Genomic DNA, 12,764 nt, shown 5'->3' on the forward strand with positions numbered 1-12,764 from the left:
TATTTTATTAAATATTTATTTTTAAAATATTTTATTAAATATTTTTATAAAAGTGTATGTAATTATCTTAGTAAATAATGGCAGATAATGTAAATGGTATGTATTCGTTTGAAGAGTATACGGACATGATACTGATTTACGGCAAAGTTAACAAGAATGGTTTAGCTGCAGTTCAGGAATATCGTGATACTTTTCCACATCGAAGAACACCTGATCGCAAAACATTTTAAAGCTGTGGAGAGACGACTTAGAGAAACCGGTAGCTTTAAACCGAAAGCGAATAGATACTGGTCGCCAACGTAGCGCAAGGAACTATAATAATGAACAAGCAATAATAAATGCTGTAGAATTATCACCAACCACAAGCACCAGACGATTATCACGTCAGTTAAATATTTGCCAGTCAAGCGTATGGCGGACACTTCATGAAGCACAGTTGTACCCATTCCATATAACACGTGTTTCAAGACTTATTACCGCAAGATCTTAATAAACGGAAGATGTTCTGCCGCTGGTTAAGAAGAAATTGTTTACGACGTCAGTATTTTCTTCGGCGTATTCTCGTTACTGATGAATCCTGTTTTACTAGAAATGGAATTGTAAATTTTTCGTAATACCCATACTTGGGCGTACGACAACCCACATGAAACTGCGACGAGGCATTTTCAACATACATTTTCAGTCAATGTATGGCTTGGTGTTCTGGGTGATAATTTGATTGGTCCATTTTTCCTCCCTAATCGACTTAATGGAGTAGCGTACTTAAATTTTTTAAGAACAAACCTGCCTACCCTCTTGGAAGATATTCCTGTTTAAAACAGAATAAATGCATGGCTTATGCACGACGGAGCACCTCCACATTTTTCTAATGATGTGAAAAACTATTTAAATGATACATACGGTAGACAATGGATTGGTCGAAATGGACCAGTAAAATGGCCACCACGTTCTCCTGACCTCACGCCAGCAGACTTTTTCTTATGGGGTTGGATGAAGTCAATTGTTTATTCAAAACGGATTAACACCATAGAGGAGTTACGTAATCGCATTACAGAGGCGGCAGAAACTATCAAGAATGCTCCAAACGTTATGAAACGCGCTAGAAAAGAGTGGATTCGTCGTGCGAAAACGTGCATTGCTAACAACGGAGGACACTTTGAGCAACTATTATAGGTGATTATTACAGTTTTTATAAAGGTAAATACATTTTATGTTAATGTTCAGTCTAGAATAAATGATCAGCTGTTACTCACAACCTAAACATTAGTTAATATTTTAATGCAGATAAGAATATGCATTTTTGTGCGTCTGTTTTATTTTTAAATAAAGCTAAATTTCAATACCTATTATTAATTTTTTTCCTAAGTAATTCACATGAATCTTTTCAGAATTAAATGTTCTACAAATCTGTTTAAGAAAAAAAATTACCTTTATTTTAACATTTATGGAAGTAATCTTACGTTAAACACAAAAATGTGTTATTTCTTTGCACCAATTCTTGTGTTTTACGTAAGATATCTCTGAAAGTATTGCATTTACAGCTCTGGGACGAATTTTAATAAATTTGTCAGATATAAAAACATAAAAAACAATCGTATTTGTATCTTTGTAACTACCTTTACCATTTTTATACGGCCTGACTTCACCAAGGGTTCTGAAATCCGGGCGAAATCTTTCGCTAGGCGTAACTCGCTAACGAAGCGTTTCCGGGCATATGGTTATATGAACTTTTTTACTTGTTTTTAGCTATAGAATAAGCTCCCGAGAGATTGCCGTTTAGTTTTGAATCACCCTGTATGTTCCAGAAAATCACATAACATTTTGGTATTTTAAAATCCAATGAATCATGACATCTACTTTAAATTCATTTTATGGTTGAAAAAATTCTTTTATCCAATTATAATGGAGCAGTTTCTCCATGTTTATCATTTACAACTAGCTAAAAGTGGAAATACATGCAAAAAAATTCTCTTTAAACTTTTAGTATTCATTTTGTATAAAAATACTAGTGAAACAGTTGTGACCCATATGGCTTCAAAATATATCTCATAACACTGGTATAACACGTGGAAATACCAAAATACAATGTAAAGTATGTACTAAAGAAGTTTTGTGTTATATTAATATATACTATTTACCTTACAGTGGGTCTTTCTTATTGCCTTCAAATATGTCATAGACATTTTTCATAATTATGAATTCCTTCACCTCAATAAAGTTATATACTGAAAAAAGGAATGTAATTGAAAATGTTTATTAGACACTCTTATATTTATGTTACATAATAAATATTCACGTACAAGATTTAGATTTAGGGCAGGCTGTTTTTGTCTGTGAGTGGGTCTCTGAAATTAGCTGAATGTGTTTAGGAGACTTCAGCTGTTGCCACTGCCTTCTCAAGAAGTGTATTGTGGCTTGAACACCTTGGTTGATGATATTCTGAGGAGGATACACGATTGGGTTCCTTGCCAGCTGAATACCTCTCAGTGAATGTAATGATCCTGAAATAATAAAATTCTTGTCAAGCAATTATAACAATTAGAATGTAATTTTATTGACTGTCTCTACAATCTATAGTTCAAAACATAACAGCTTTATCACATCATTATTAATTAATGATAGTATCTGTTACTCCAATTTAGAAAAATTGTGCTGTTAACCCTCCAACTGACTATTTAGTAACGTCCATACTGACAAGCCCATTTTAGTCGGTTTCCAATGATTTTTATAAAACTGTTTATAAAATGTACATTCTTTATGCAACATTACACTTGCTATATACAATGTATTTTTGCCAAAGTATGTACAATTTGAATATTGAACAGAAAGAAATATTAGCAATCATAAAAAATAGTCTTTGAAAAAAAAACCAGTGGTTGCCGAATAATTTTCTCTAATGCAAAATCACAAATATTGAGTTTTTTGGCCATGTAAAATATTCTTTTTAGAAAAACCAAAAATATCAAAAAAACGCTGTATTTATAATCCAATAATAGGTTATGAAACATTGTGTAAAAATGTATAAATACATATTATACTAACATGTACAAAAAAGCAGTAAAGTGACCAAGAGTACAATGGTTTTATGATGGGTTAGTATAAAATATTGCTTTATATACAGACATAATAAGAAATTAATCTGTTCCCCAATGGGGTGTGTCAGGGACAGAATTTCCATTGAACATTTTGCAGCTAATGTGATGAAGTTTCAACAAGCCACGGGATCTCATATACAGATAATAACTTACAACGAAAATTCAAACCACAATTTAAGAAATGGACTTTCACACGCAGACTTTTTGAAGGAGTTGAGACACATCATCAGCATTCATCAGGCATCATTTTACAGGCAGCGAGAAACAAACCAAACATCAGATTTGACTTTGGATGACTCTTCAACCTTGGAAGAAAGAAAATGACATTCCACACGCAGGACCAGTGCAGTTGACCACCAGTTCTATATTAAGTGATAGTGGAGAGTCATTAGATCGTTCTAGTGATATCAGTGTTCACTTTGAGGAGGAATTGTCATCTGTTAACTCTTTAAACTCCTCAGTCATTCAAAGCCAGACTACGACTTAAAAAATAATGGTAAAAATAAGAATATAAAAATTTTTCATCAAAATATTCAAAATTTACAATCTAGAATTGAACCTTTACAAAATTGTCTTAGATGAAATAGATCCGCATATAATTGTTTTATCTGAACATGACATGAGGTCTCATGATATTGACAGACTTAATATTAACAATTACAGAGTAACATCATATTTTTGCAGAGAAAAATCAAATAAGGGAGGAGTAATAATCTTAAGTAAAGAACAAATTGAGTGGACACAGGTGGCAATTCGTCTTCCAAAGGGTTTGTGTGAGGAGAGACAGTTTGAGTTTTGTGCAACATTGTTCCTTTTTAAAAATTTTAAGTTTGTTTTAATTGGTCTTTACAGGTCCCCCAGCTCAAATGTTAATGTATTTTTGGATAAATTAAGTTGTCTTATAGATTTATTTATTAAAGAATATCCATATATTATTTTAGCAGGGGACTTAAATATAAATGTTTTAAAAAATAGTAGCGAACATGTAAAACTTAAAAAATATTTTGAAAAGCTTTGATATGAATTATGCAGTAAATTTCCCAACAAGAGTATTCCAAGGGTCTGTATCAGCAATAGATAATTTCTTAACTAGTTTAAAAAAATATCAAATATTAGTAACTGGAGTAATAACTATGCTATCTGACCATGATAGTCAAGTATTAGAAATAGTGAATACATGTATAAATAATGTAAGAAATAATTGTTTAATAAATATCAAGAGGGATTTTTCAGAAGAAAAATATGGTAATGTTCAAAGAACTATTAGAGAGGGAAACGTGGCAGACGGTTTTTTCTTTCACCTGTGCATGAAAAATTTGGTATATTTTACAGTACATTCATCAACTACTTTAATATATCTTTTCCAAAGAAATGTTTTAAAACAAAAAAAGTTCTGAAATAAATGGATAAACCAAGAGTTTAAAGGAGGAAAAACAAAATATAATTAAACTAAATAAGAAAGCTCGAGTAACAAATGATTTGAATCTATCTAAACTATGTAAGCACAAAAATAAAATCTACAAAACAAATTTACTGACAGCTAAAAAAGATTTCTTTGATCAAAAAATTAAAAAGTCAAAAAATAAAAATAAAACTACTTGGAATATAATAAATTCAGAAACTGGTGACAAGTTAAAGAGCTTTAACAACATCAAAATTAAAAATAATAACCGAGTAATTGTGAATCCACTGAAAATAAGTAAAATTTTCAATGAATTCTTTACAGGAATGATATCTGCCAATGTAAATACGGCCAATGGCACCTGCATAAACAATAATCTATCGGTCATTAGTGGGCAAAATTTATTTGGTTCTAATTTTGAAAAAAATATTTTATTTAACACAAACAGATGAGATGGAAATCCAAAAGATAATAAACTCTTTTCAAAACAAATTTTCAAGTGGCCATGATGACATCCCAATGACAATCATAAAAACTGTGAATAAACAACTGAGCAAAGTATTAGTACATTTAATAAATTCATCATTTTTATTTGTGGTATTTTCCCTGATCAACTCAAAATTGCAAAAGTTATCCCAATCTACAAAAAAATGACCCCTTGGATATTAAAAAATTATCGACCAGTATCACTGTTGCCATCACTATCAAAAATTTATGAAAAAGTAGTTTATAGCAGACTTATGCAATTTTTAGAGAATAATGATATTCTGGAGACTATTCAAAATGGCTTCAGAAAACAAAAATCAACAATCACAGCAGTGGTAAGCTTTATTGAATCAATTATAGAGGCAATAGACAGAGGAGAAAAAGTAATAGGAATTTTTATGGACCTGTCTAAAGCATTTGACAGTGTGAATCATTCACTGCTATTGCTGAAGCTGCAAGAGTTGGGTATAAAAAACAATGCATTAAGTTGGTTTGAATCATATCTTTCTAATAGAAAACAATTTGTTCAAATTAACCACATTACTGAAAAAAATTATGTAGTTAAATTTCAATCCAACCTTGAATCAATAAATGTAGGGGTACCGCAAGGCTCCATTTTAGGACCTCTCCTTTTTTTGTGTTATTTAAATAACATAACAAAATGTTTAAATTTTAAGCCTTATTCAGGACTTTGTCTCTATGCTGACAACTCTAACTTGAAAGTTTCAGGGAAGACAGTAGAAGAGATAGAGTTACTGACCTCAATCGAATTGGCTTGTATTGAACAATTTTTTCAAAACCACAATTTAACTCTAAATTCTGATAAAACCAAGCTTGTAAATTTTAAAACAAAACAATCCAATCAAATTTTAGATTTAAATATTGAAATTAATGACAGTGTAATTGAGAGGGTTGATCAGATAAAATTTCTAGGATTATTGGTTGATAGTAATTTGTCATGGGATGAACATACTAAATTGGTTTTAAACAAAATAAATTCAGGCCTATTTGCAATTCGAAAGATGTTAAATTTGTGTAGTTTGGAAACTTTAAAATTGATTTATTATTCTCATATCCAGTCTCACATAGCCTATGGCTTTTGTGTATATGGAACAACAAAAATGGAAAACCTCACGGAAATATTGAAAGTCCAAAAAAGAGCAGTCAGAGTCATGTTACATCTGAATTTTAATGATTCTGTCAAAGAAAAGTTCAAAGAATTAAAAATATTGACTGTTTATGGGCTATTTATTTATGAGTGCATAATGTTCCTAAGATACAACCCACTAAGGGATCAACATTATTTTATTCACTCGTACAATACACAACACAAAAATGAGTCTAATTTTCCAAGTTACCGTCTGGAGTTCTACAAAAAAAAAACAACATTTGCAGGAAATAAATTTTTGAAAAAGTTACCAGAAGAAATTAAAAAAGAGGACAATTGTAATATATTTAAGAAAAAGTTTAAAAGCATTTTTGACAGGTTTAGCTTTGTACTCTATAGAGGAATTTGAAAAGGGTATTTTTTTTTAATAATAACAATTGATTTTTAGATTTAGTTTTGGATGTAGTCTTTATTTTATATTATTGAAACTTGACACTATTCTAATGTAAGAAATGTACTATATGTTTTTGAATAAAGAATATTTGACTATTGATTAATAAATGTTGTATAATAGCAATCCCTAATTTATGTTCTACTAGAAAAATCCAAATTTATAAGTTATAGCGTAAAGAAGAAAAAATTAATAAATAAGTTAAACCTTGAAAATACAAAAAGTTGGTTATATCCATGCTGTTCTCTTGCTATTTCAGGACAGTCAAAGAGCAGGTGTTCAGCAGTTTCCTCCTCCTCATTACACATTCTACAGAGTTAATCCTCCCGAAAGATACTGACTCTGTGAAGATGTTTCCTCAAATGACCATGTCCCGTAATCAGACCCATAACCCAGAAGACACTGATCTACTTAGTGAGAGTAAGTAGTACAGACTCCACCTTCTCTCATGTTCAGTGTGAACCCATTTGAGATAGCCCCAAAGGATTCACACCTTAAAATGCCACAGAGTGGTTGAGGGTCCCATCATATTGAACGCTGAGCCCAAGTTGGCCAGCACATCAGCTCTTTCGTTCCCAAAGATCCTCTCATAACCAGGAGGAGGGTTAAATGGCTATCATATTTCAACATCACACAATAAGTAACACATTATGATATAACTACCATTTGTGCAAACCTTACGACAAAATTGAGTTATTAACATTTTTAACTTTAACATGTAACTTACAAACTAAGCTAACATTAACTGGATTAAATTGCCTTTCGAATCCCACAACCAAGAATGGTGATCATGGACATCTGTTCTCCTGTACCACTATTATCACCTGGGATTAATACTCATACCTTATTACAATTAATAACATAACATAACATTTTAACATAAAAAGTGTAAGTGATTTGTTTAAGTTTTACTTAAAATGTCTAAGTTATATATAAGTGTTATAGAATAACCTTCTACAACAATATTTGAAAATTAAGATTACATAAGAATATTACTGTAAAAAAAACTATAACCTATTTCAACTGGAAGAGCTTCAATCATGTTCCCTTCAAGAAGTAACACTTGTAAAGCATTGTGGTCAGCTATTGAGTGTGGTACCGTCTTCAAAATATTGTTTCGCACATCCAGCCATTTCAGGTGCTTTAAAACTGGGGAAAAATGCTTCGCCAAGCTCTGTTAGTTTGTTACCTTCAAGATAAAGATACTGAAAAAAAAACAGTGTTAGTAATGATTAAAACATTCACAATGAAGTTACCTGCATATTTTTGTTTAAGGATAACCCAATTGATTTTAAAAGATACAATATAGAAATATACTACACCATGGGCCTGCTCAAGTTCCCTGTACAATTTCAATTTTATAACACATTTCATTCTCAAAATATCCTGCAGACAGACACACAAATTAGACAGAAAAGTAATTTTTACATCCCTTAGGCAAGGTGAAGAGAAATTTACTAGTTTACTAAGGGATAATGACATTTAGATCCCATGGAGGTTCATACACTATCATCAAACTTGTTCTTATCTATGTAGAAATAAGTTTCATGAAAATATAAAGTCTAGAGATGAAATCATTCTTTAGATATCTTGTGAATAGTTAGACTACTAACTATCAGCCGCATGCCCCATCATCGAGCACAAAGTTGCCTGCAATTTAGAAATTACAGTACATGCAAACTTTTAAGTCTACAGCTCAATTCTTTCTAGAAATATTGAGTTAAAATCAGACACACAAGCAGATAGACATACAGAAGAGTAACCCTGAGGGTAACAAAATATATAAAGTTCAAGTTAGCTCAGTCCATTTTGTGATGTCATCTTGAATTAAATAGGCTTTGCTAGTACTCAGCCAAACCACATCCGGACACATATGCATCAATATCAAACTCAATGTCTTTTTATGAAAAAATGAAATTACGTGCAAAGTTATAAACCAATATGTTAGTTAGTTCTTAAGATATTCTACAGAAAAAAGGCAGACAGACAGAGAGGATTAAAGCCAGTCCTCCAAGTGTTGAGTAATAGCTGATAGTACAATGATGATGAATATGCATTATTTGTGTCTCAAACTGGCAAACATGTTTATACATCAAAGTAGTAAGAGGTAATTTCTACATTGTTTTGTTTGTTACATTTAATAAATACACATTAGATAGTTTTTAATTAATTATAAAACTGTTACTTTTCATAGTCGAACAATTTGAAATACCTATAACATAATTAGGTTTGTGATTTTGGTTTTTTTACTGTTCAGTAGTTGAGATAACCAGAAATGTCAATGATTCAATAGTTATGGTGGCTGCTTATTATACTGTTGTCCTTTTACATAAAAATGTTAGTTAACTTTATAAAACCAACCAAAATAGTATTGAAAGACAATAATCAGTGTTTGGAGAGGGTACGATAAGCGGACCCGGTTTTTTATATCGAGATTGGCAAACAATCTTACTTAATCATAACAATCGATGTTATCAATTGATACTGATTAATTATTTTGAACTATTAACTTAAATAATCTATATCAACAGCTATAAACACTTTAAAATAATACATGTAGGGTAATATTTCAATTTTACATAAGTAGGTAATTTTGATCATTAAAAATGGTAGTCAATTTTAGAAAACTACACATTGCTTTGAAAGGTGATAAGACATGTTTTTCGTGGCTTCAACATGTTGGACTCGTACCGAAAAACCCATTATATGAAATTTGTGGGAAAGAAACAACTGTAACTGTGAGAGGAGCAAATATGGTCTTCTTCAGTTTTTCCTAATTTTTGTTATAATAATTTGTTTGATCACTGTAAATATTAAATTCATATATTAATTTAAAACATATGATTGTTATTGAGGACTATAGATACTTTTATATTGATTGATAGTCTAGGATTTGAGATGCCAATATTAGGTATCGATGACTACATTCTTAAATATAAAAAACCATGTCCGCTTATCGTACCCTATCCTTTTATTATTTAAATTAGATTATCCTAATAATCTTTCCTAATCGTTTGTTTGATCAAAAAGATTCATCTATTATTTATTATGTCATGTTATATACACATACCTATATTGAATTATTCCTTTTCATTTCAAACCTATGACTTTTCTTTGATATTTACGTTGATACTGATTGATAGTTTCTCTTATATGATAGTTATATGAAGTATCAAGGGTAGGGTACGATAAGCGGACCCGGTTTTTTATATCGAAGAATATAATCATCGATACCTAATAGTCGCATCTCGAATCCTAGACTATCAATTGATATAGGAATATCTAAAGTCCTAATAACAGTCATATGTTTTTAAATTAAAATATGAATATACAGGAATATTGGAAAACTCTAATTATGAGCCACAATTCATATTGTTTATGTCATAATTATTGAATTGTTTATAATTATACATTACGTGATATTATATTATTACGTGTATGTATAATAACAATAATTGTTTTATATATAAATATACGAGTATATATATATATATATATATATATATATATACAATTAAAAATTATTTTATACACGTAATATATATATATATATATACACACATAATACACACACATATATATATATATAATAGTTATACGATTGCGTGTATTATTTGAAAGTGTGTTTACAGCTGTTGATATAGATTTATTTAAGTTAATTGTTAAAAATAATTAATCAGTATCGATTGGTTATATCAATGGTTTATGATTAAGTAATATCGTTTGGCAATTTTCGATATAAAAAACCGGGTCCGCTTATCGTACTCTACCCAGTATCAATAATACAAATCAATATAAAAACTGGGTTAGCATAGTGTACTCTGCCCTATGTTTAGTCAGTGATATTTAAGACCAAGAAGAAGTTGCTTTAAAACTTAATTTGAATGCTATGAACTAAATCCTAGTTGGTTAATTTATTAAGTGAACACTATTAAAAAATACATATATATTTCACAAGCAACATTATTGATTTACACTGAGGGCCAATAATTATTTTAAGTGTGTTATTTGTAATTAGATACCTGCATATTATAACACTTTGCAAGAAAAGAACTAGGAACATTTGTGATTCCACAATGGCTGATATCCAGACTAACTCTGTCAACAGTGTTGTGTACCATATATTGCCAATCAAAATCATTAGATACTAATGCACACTGTTCTCTCTCTTCAATAACAGTTTCTTCAGGAATACTCATATCACTCTAAATTTTACAACACAATTTTTTCATGTGCACCTAAGTCAATTTACAATAGATAATTGATTGTTTTTACGTTATTTTGTAAACAGAATCAATCAAATGTAAATAACTAATTAATTGACACCTTAGTTTGTTCCTATAGAAACACATTCATTTACAACTTGTTTGAGAAATGTTACTAGCGCGATCGGAAACCACAGCCAACTGAATCTACGAGTATTATATTTTCCTTACAGACAGTAAAAACTTGATCATTATTAATTTTATTTTATAAGATTTCAAGCCTAATGTACTACGACTTTCACTATTAAACAGGACGTTAAAGCGAACGCCAACAATCATAACAGATGAATTTAATCTAGTCATAATCATAATGTGGATAAAAAATTAAGGAAACTAAAACATATTCTAGAATCTTGAAATTTATAAGCCCTAACGGTGAGGAATACTCATCTCAACCCTATTATGTCAAGGTCTCTTACCCTCATAATATTGGTCAATGTTAGGCGCAATTCACACTGAACGAACGTCGGGCGGAGACGTGGCACGGACGAGGCAGGGACCAGGCAGTGATGTGGCGTGTGCAATGCACACTGGCAACCACAGACGCGCAACAGTCGTGAGAAAACTTGTCAGTAGAGTGGTTATTTCCATTTGTTATTGTAACACTGAAGATAATTTGATTGTGTAGTAACCCTAGGCAGTACCTACTTAAAATAAGTATTACAATTTAATTACCACAAAAAATAGTTTTAATTGTCTGTTTAGTAAATAGTTTATAGATACCTTTTTGGTTATCCAAAGTTTGAGCAATTTTCTGCCAGGCCTGATCCTGCGCACTTCTGTTGCAGTAATCTGAACGACTGTTGTCGTACAAACATGGATATTGTTCAACTTCCTCACAGAAACTTTATGTTGAACTCGATGTTGTCTCGCATGGTAAAAAGGAACAGCACAACTAACCACAAATCACAATATTTTGCCTTCCGAACACAAGGGGCATGCCACTTTCAATACGCCACGACAGTTAGTGAAGGGACGTGGCGGTGGCGGAAGGGGTGGCCGCCCGCGCCACGTCACCTGTCTGTGCATTGAGTCATTTGTTTACATAGGAGAGTCGCCGAAGGGACATATGTCCCTGCGACGTCTCCGCCCGACGTCAGTTCAGTGTGAATCGCGCCTTATGATAATGGTGTAGTCTACTTGTTTAGTACCGTTTCACAATGGATGAATTGTTTTATAAAAAAACTTGAAATTGTGTGATGAGTTTTACTTTACTTAGTTATTTAGGCTCAGCCTGAAACCTGCAAGCATATAACATTACATGTTATCTTTGCATATGAACATTATGACAGTTTTAACGAATAAAATTGCGTTGTTTCGATCAGATAATTAATTGATAATTACTTCAAGACACTTTCCCGTTTTAAGCAACTTTGAAACGTACAATATTCACATTATTATCTTTATAAAAACATGTCACCCGTCTATAGTCATCAATCTCACTCAAAATTATTTTTATGGATTTCCGAGCAATTCCATAGTAAAGCAGATAGAACAAATTACTTGGTTTAATTGAAAGTTCCCAGATGATTACTCACACTTTGCAAGAAGATCGGTAAAATCTATTGCTTAACTTAAGTAATAATATTAGACTATACCTACACTAATAAGAACTGGTAATGCCGTATGCCCTGAAGTTAATTTTTTGGTTTCTCTCTTGCTGCCTTCAAAAACAGATTAGCTACTATAATTATGATTGAGTAGTTGTCCTCTAAATCTTGGTTCATATAACATTATTATGTTGTTATTATGTATATTGTTATGTTGTTATTATTCTGGTAAATATTATAGACCTAGTTATTGTTTTCAAAATTATAATTAAACGTAAAAAGGTATATTGCCGTGTACAAATAAACAAATAAGTAATTTAATTCTTTTTCAGTTGTATCTTGCTCCAATTCTGGTGCGTCACTGAAAACGCTAACATAATTGTGATAACTAATATAAGGTTGTTCCA

General features: G+C 31.1%; 1 protein-coding gene across 2 annotated transcripts; it reads right to left on the minus strand.

Moving 5' to 3' along the window:
- Positions 1 to 2,231: 2,231 nt before the first annotated feature.
- On the minus strand, positions 2,232 to 10,774 carry LOC124373891 (plant intracellular Ras-group-related LRR protein 3-like). 2 transcript variants are annotated; one of them, XM_046832210.1, is made up of 2 exons: positions 10,565 to 10,774; positions 2,232 to 2,501 (listed from the first exon to the last, which is right to left on the minus strand). In XM_046832210.1, exons 1-2 carry the CDS (start codon positions 10,681 to 10,683, stop codon positions 2,366 to 2,368), a joined length of 255 nt encoding a protein of 84 aa, XP_046688166.1. In that variant the 5' UTR covers positions 10,684 to 10,774; the 3' UTR covers positions 2,232 to 2,365. The 2 variants fall into 2 exon arrangements, with proteins under 2 accessions (XP_046688166.1, XP_046688167.1); XM_046832211.1 differs by lacking the exon at positions 10,565 to 10,774 and adding an exon at positions 7,557 to 7,690.
- Between the last annotated feature and the right edge of the window lie 1,990 nt (positions 10,775 to 12,764).

Source organism: Homalodisca vitripennis, unplaced genomic scaffold (assembly GCF_021130785.1).
Source record: "Homalodisca vitripennis isolate AUS2020 unplaced genomic scaffold, UT_GWSS_2.1 ScUCBcl_6669;HRSCAF=13986, whole genome shotgun sequence".
NCBI classification, from domain to species: Eukaryota; Metazoa; Arthropoda; class Insecta; order Hemiptera; family Cicadellidae; genus Homalodisca; species Homalodisca vitripennis.

Bases quoted from the DNA above. Each gene is read 5' to 3' on its own strand.
- LOC124373891 (XM_046832210.1), bottom strand. From the start codon at position 10,683: ATGATTTTGATTGGCAATATATGGTACACAACACTGTTGACAGAGTTA. The intron at 2,502-10,564 runs GTATCTAATTAC...TTATTATTTCAG, and splicing joins CAAAGTGTTATAATATGCAG to GATCATTACATTCACTGAGA.